General features: G+C 36.8%; 1 protein-coding gene across 1 annotated transcript; it reads left to right on the top strand.

Moving 5' to 3' along the window:
• Window positions 1–188: 188 nt before the first annotated feature.
• LOC149206505 (protein STRICTOSIDINE SYNTHASE-LIKE 3-like) lies at window positions 189–2,524 on the top strand. The gene is made up of 4 exons (XM_089395447.1): window positions 189–992; window positions 1,079–1,357; window positions 1,472–1,639; window positions 1,986–2,524. The coding sequence occupies exons 1-4, from the start codon at window positions 595–597 to the stop codon at window positions 2,377–2,379; spliced, it is 1,239 nt and encodes a 412-aa protein (XP_089251573.1). The 5' UTR covers window positions 189–594; the 3' UTR covers window positions 2,380–2,524.
• The last annotated feature ends 3,476 nt before the right edge of the window (window positions 2,525–6,000 follow it).

Here is a 6,000-nt window from a genome sequence, read left to right on the forward strand (position 1 = left end):
TATTTTAGCATATTTCTAATATTATATAATTTTAATTTAATTTATAAATATGGAAAAAAACATAAAATTAATCTATATTGATTTTGTTTAAAATAAATAAAATTACCATTAATACACGAAATGGTTTAACTTCTATCTCTGCAATAAATTACGTGCAAACAACCACTTGGAATCTCGTTCATTGATATCTCGCGCACAAGTTTTCTGTGATATTATACAAAATTATCGTTTTCGATAATCCTGATGTGGCCAGAGTGGGATGTAAGAAGTCTCAGGTCATCCGTAGGTGCAATTAATACCCAGAGAATTCTGTGTTAAAATATCTACAGAGGCTGCGGTAGGTGTCAAAAGAATGGAATCTGTAGATAAAATTTTCATTGAAAGAATGGAAGACATCAACAGGATTCCTCTGGAGCTGTAATGGTTACCAGGGAGCACAGCGGCGCAGTCCCTACTGAAGGTGTTGTCTGCCTGGCTGTTTAATTCCGAGCGTTTATGAAGATGTTGGGGCCATTAATGAAAACTGGGTAGTTCACATTTACTGTTCACCGGCCATAGATAATTTTTGCTCCCTCGAAAACCTATAAGAGGAAGATGTGCCAACGACTTATCTATTGGGGAAGTCTCAGTGACGAGTGTAGCCAGACAAGATTTGATAAAATGAGAAACATAATAGGGGCTGTAATGTTAGGGTTGGGAATATATGCAGCACTGGATCCATTCCATCACAGCCCAATTGCAGATTTTCCCGAATTCAAGGCCCATTACATCGAATGCCCTCCATGGGCTGAATTCTCCAAATTTCCAACAGATTCCAACAACAGACTGCAGAAAGCAGATCTGAAATCGTTGGATGAAGTTTCAGGACCAGAGAGCCTAGCCTTTGATCCTGAGAACAGAGGACCCTACACTGGTGCTGCAGATGGCAGAATCTTGCGCTGGGATGGCCCAAAGCTTGGCTGGTCTCAATTCGCCTACACATCTCCAAACAGGCATGTTATTCCACATATAATATGTGTTTCTCTCTACTTTTTTTTCTGCCAGTGTTTTTTCCCCTAATTTGCAGGTCTGTATGCAGGTCTGAGATATGTGACAAGGCACATAAGTCTCCATTAGGTTATGTGAAGTACGAGCATATATGCGGTCGGCCTCTTGGGCTGAGATTTAATAAGATTACAGGAGATCTGTATATTGCTGATGCATATTTCGGCTTGCTTGTGGTTGGTCCCCAAGGTGGATTGGCCACTCAACTTTCTACAGAGGCAGAAGGCGTTCCATTCAAGTTTACAAATGATCTGGACATAGACATGGACGGGAATGTTTATTTTACAGACAGCAGTACTATATACCAGAGAAAGTAATTGGCAGATTGAAATTCAGATTTTCTGTTTAGTTTTGTTGTTAAATTGCTCAGGAGGTTTGTTCACAGACCTAAGTTCTATTGCTTTGCTCCTTGATTATTGTGTTTCAGAAACTTCATACAGTTGGTATTCTCAGCAGAGGATAGTGGCAGGGTTCTGAAATTCGATCCCAGAACTAGACAAACCCAAGTGTTGGTCAGAGGCATCCGTTTCCCAAATGGGTTGTCTCTGAACAAGGACCACTCATTTTTTGTGTTCACAGAGTCAGTTACGGGCAGGTAAATTAAATATTGCGAGATTTTTATTCTTGTGAGAATTTTGGATGAAATGAGAACAAACCAGTTTAAATAAAGAAATGAATTTTTCCAAATGCAATAGGGTGACATTATTGAAACCTAGTGGGGCATTTGATATATGGACTATGGAGTAAGTGTCATTTGCAGATTCTTAACTATACATTGAAGGCTTGTCATCTGTATATGGACTATGGAGGTCAAGTGTCATTTGCAGATTTCTTAACTATACATAGAGGGCTTGTCATCTATAAGAATAGAAGGCTTGATTTTTCTATACATGCTCATGAAATGAATTGCTTTACTATAGGTTTTTTTATCTTGTTTGCAGGCTTTTCAGGTACTGGTTAAAAGGTCCAAATACAGGGAAAGTAGACATATTTGCAATGATGCCTGCTTACCCTGATAATATAAGGATCAATGACAAGGGTGAATTTTGGGTTGCTCTTCATGGTCGACATAATTATTTAGCCTTTTTTTTGGCTTCACATCCTCGTGTAAGAACGTTTCTATTGAGGATTCCAATCCCTGCAAGAATTCAATACATATTATACTTGGGTGGAAGGCTACATTCAATGGTGGTAAAGTATAGCCCTGAAGGAAAACTGCTTGAGGTTCTGGAGGATAAAACAGGGAAAGTTGTGAAATCAGTGAGTGAAGTAGAAGAGAGGGAAGGAAGATTGTGGATGGGCTCTGTTCTATCAAATTATATTGCTTTGTATTGATATATTTTATGACAATCCCTCACGCTTTTATTTGTATTAGGATGTAGTTGGGTCAACAAGTATACGACTTAAAGTATACATGGTTTGACAACTTAAAGTATGTAAGGTTGGACTCTTATTTATTTAACGAAAAGCACTTTATGTATTGATGCGGTGGAAAATCAATTTCTGCAGGCATGTTTTATCAAATTAAGTTAACTTTTTACCATTTCATTTCTCTCCTCTAAATATGACAACATGGATTTATTATATAAAAATTATTAATTTGGAAGATAAACTAACAGCATTGTAATGATTTCAAAATATCAATGGTTAATTATTTCAAAATATAAAATAACAACAATGTAATAGTAAATGGCCTCAAAATATCTAGAAAGTTTGTGTAGAAAGTTTGTGAGGTATTGAAAGTTGAGATTTAAATATTTTAGATTTAAAACTGAAAGAGATAGAAATTCTTCACACAAATTCTTCACACTTGATTAATATCAAAATCTTTAAAGTAAGGCAATCCCTCAATATGATGGGTTTTTTTTTTAACACACAAAATCCAAGAGTATAATGATTAATGGTTTTAAAATGTTTAGAAAGCTTGAGAGGAGTTAAGGACGGAAAAAATGAAACTCAAATATTGTTTATATATTAAATCTGAAAATGATAAAAAAAAATTCACTTTTATTAATATCAAAATTTTTAAGGTAGGGGAATCCCTTACAATCCACCCTTGTTCACTTGCCTCTTTGAAGGGGCAACCTCCTATAAGCTCAGCTTCAAATACAATAATCTTCCACACATCTCTGAAAGTGGGTTCCATCCTTATTTATAACTAATTAAGAGATCCTAATCACAACAACCTTTTAACTACCCAATGGACCTTCTTTAATGAGCCCCATTACATTTATTGAACATTGAGTACAATAATGGGTCTTAATTAATAATAACAAATGTCTCAAAGTGGGTTCCATCCTTATTTATAACTAATTAAGAGATCCTAATCACAACAACCTTTTAACTACCTAATGGACCTTCTTTAATGAGTCCCATTACATTTATTGAACATTGACTACAATAATGGTTCTTAATTAATAATAACAAACGTAATTAACCTAGTCCATCTAACATTAAATTGCATCCATTATTAGTACTTAATGGGTCTTAATCAATAATAACAAGTGTAATTAACCTAGTTCACCTAACATTAAATGGCATCCATTATTATTATTTTACAATGGGTCCTTTTGACCCCCATTATACCCTTAGGGAGGGTCTCAACTTTCAAACCCTTTTAGAAAAGTGTTGCCCTCAATGCTTGTTGTGGGGATGTACAACCATCAAGCAGGGTCTTAGGGACGAGTGTTTTTTTTTTTTTTTGCAGGCTTGGTAGGACTCTTTGATTTTCGAGTTTACATGTCCATTATTCACCCTGCTACGGAGGCAGGGTAACACAAGATTCGAACCCGATTCGGTGAGACTTCATTCCACGACCATCGCCACTTGAGCTACCCCAAGCAGACTTAGGGACGAGTGTTAACTGCAATGCTGAAGTAAGTTAAAGAACTAGAGTCCCATGTACAAATGCTAGCCACCAACCTCAGATAGTCGAACAAGTTCCACCATAAACCTAGGTCCCATGTATGCGTGTTAATTACCATGCTAAAGTAACCAAGTATGAATTGCAATACTAAAGTAATCCAAAACACTCATTTGTAAACTTGAGTGCAAGGTATAAGAGCTTATGCTAACTCCCCTTTGGATATGCTTAAGTTCAATACCTGCATAAGAATGACACTCCAAATGCTTAATACTGTCATGTGAATACATATATATAGGTCCATCCATATTTGAAAAATTGACTATATAAACCATGGCTATTGGAGAAGAGGTAAACTAAATATTACTAGTCATAACAAGTTCTTGATTTTCCTTCCTAATATTTTTTATATATGGTGGAGTAGAGTTATCGAAAAGAAGATTAAAGTAATTACCATCCTAGAAATGACAACTATCCATGTACCAATCATCCTAATCATCCTATGAATCATACTATGCACATTGTTCCCAGTTACACTCTCCATTGATGCAACTCTCTTTGTAAATTAAAGTTTCTATTAATTTATCAAAGTAGAACATAAAAAATGGTCCTAGTTTACCTTGGCCTACCACTACAGGAAAACCATAATTCTTTAATAACTATACATGATACTTAAATGAGCAAAAAGTGTTGAATGTATGTTTTGTGTATCTTCATTGGTTGCCCTAACAACTATAATATGAATATAAGAAAAAAAGCATAGAGGTAGCACCAAAGAAATAACACTAGATCATGTCAATGGTGATGAGTTAGGAGGACCACTTCGATGGATGCTTTTCCTCTACTAGGAGAGATACTCAGTTCAGGAGGGAGGCCACACTAGTCTTATATCGTTTGTAGGCCTTAGTCCAAGTTTTCATGGATAGTTGATGCTCATCCAACACAAGGAGAATTTCCTCCTTTGCTTTGTTGTGATCCAATGAAACTCTAACTAGTAATGTCTTCATCGACATATAACTCTATTGTTTGCATGTATTAATTGTGTCTACCATGGGTGTGTCCATTGTTAGGGACCCACATAGCAACTTCCCCTACAATGTATCAAATAAACTACCTCGATCTCCCATAATATCTCTTTCTACCTCCATGAACCTGGCTTGTGTGTTAAGAAATGGTTGGGACTTGGGTATGGTAAAAGATGGTTGAGGCTTCTACCCACTGGCGAATTCGAGAGCCCCCTTTTGCTTCAAATAAGATTCTCCTTTGTAGCATCTATCCCTCTATTGTGGCATGGTTAAAGCACATAATTGAGTTTGAACTACAGAATAAGTGAGGTGACAACAAGGATGCCAAATTCATTGAGGTGGTGGGGGGGGGGGGGGGGGGCGTTGTGGCTAAGGTACAAAAAAAGTACTAGAGAATGTACACTAAACTAGAGGGACTCATCATACCTAGAACTAGATCCTCAGGGGTGCTTGCAAATGAGAAAGGGGAGCATGTAGAAAGGAAATGACAAAGAGGGGAAACCCTAAAACATTTAATGGCACCAACCTAATCACCAAGGGGATGCATAAGGAAACATTAAATCCAAATGATAACCCAAATAGTGGAGCCAAAGGTCATGTCATTGAGGCAGACCATTCAAGCAACAAAAACATCATAGAGCAGAGCATCAAAGATAAAAATGGCTAATAGTAATTAAGGAAGTAAGTAGAGGTAGTGCTATAGTTAAATTCATAGCATGGAAATTATAGACCTAGACATGAGTCAAGAAACCATAATTATGAAACACCCTGGATGCCTCATTGCCACTCTGTGGCAATAAACTACCGTTAGGAGGTGGCGGGGGAGGAAGGTGAGGGTTGCCTCACATTAGTGCTAGGTAGGAAAACCAACATGTGGCATCCTACACATCATGTCCCCTCCCACCCCATATAGAGGATAATATAAATCTTGTTAGATTTAGAAATTATTTCTTTTAATTCTTTGCATACCATAGATAAGTCTTAGAGATATTTTACCAACATTTTCTCTTCCCTTTACATGTTCCACCACATTCCCATTTTTCACATTTGTTAGGGTTTGGGAGTGCA

The sequence above is a fragment of the Pinus tabuliformis genome, chromosome 1_2 (genome assembly GCF_031772625.1).
Source record: "Pinus tabuliformis cultivar Carrire ecotype Pingquan chromosome 1_2, CPIR1, whole genome shotgun sequence".
NCBI classification, from domain to species: domain Eukaryota; kingdom Viridiplantae; phylum Streptophyta; class Pinopsida; order Pinales; family Pinaceae; genus Pinus; species Pinus tabuliformis.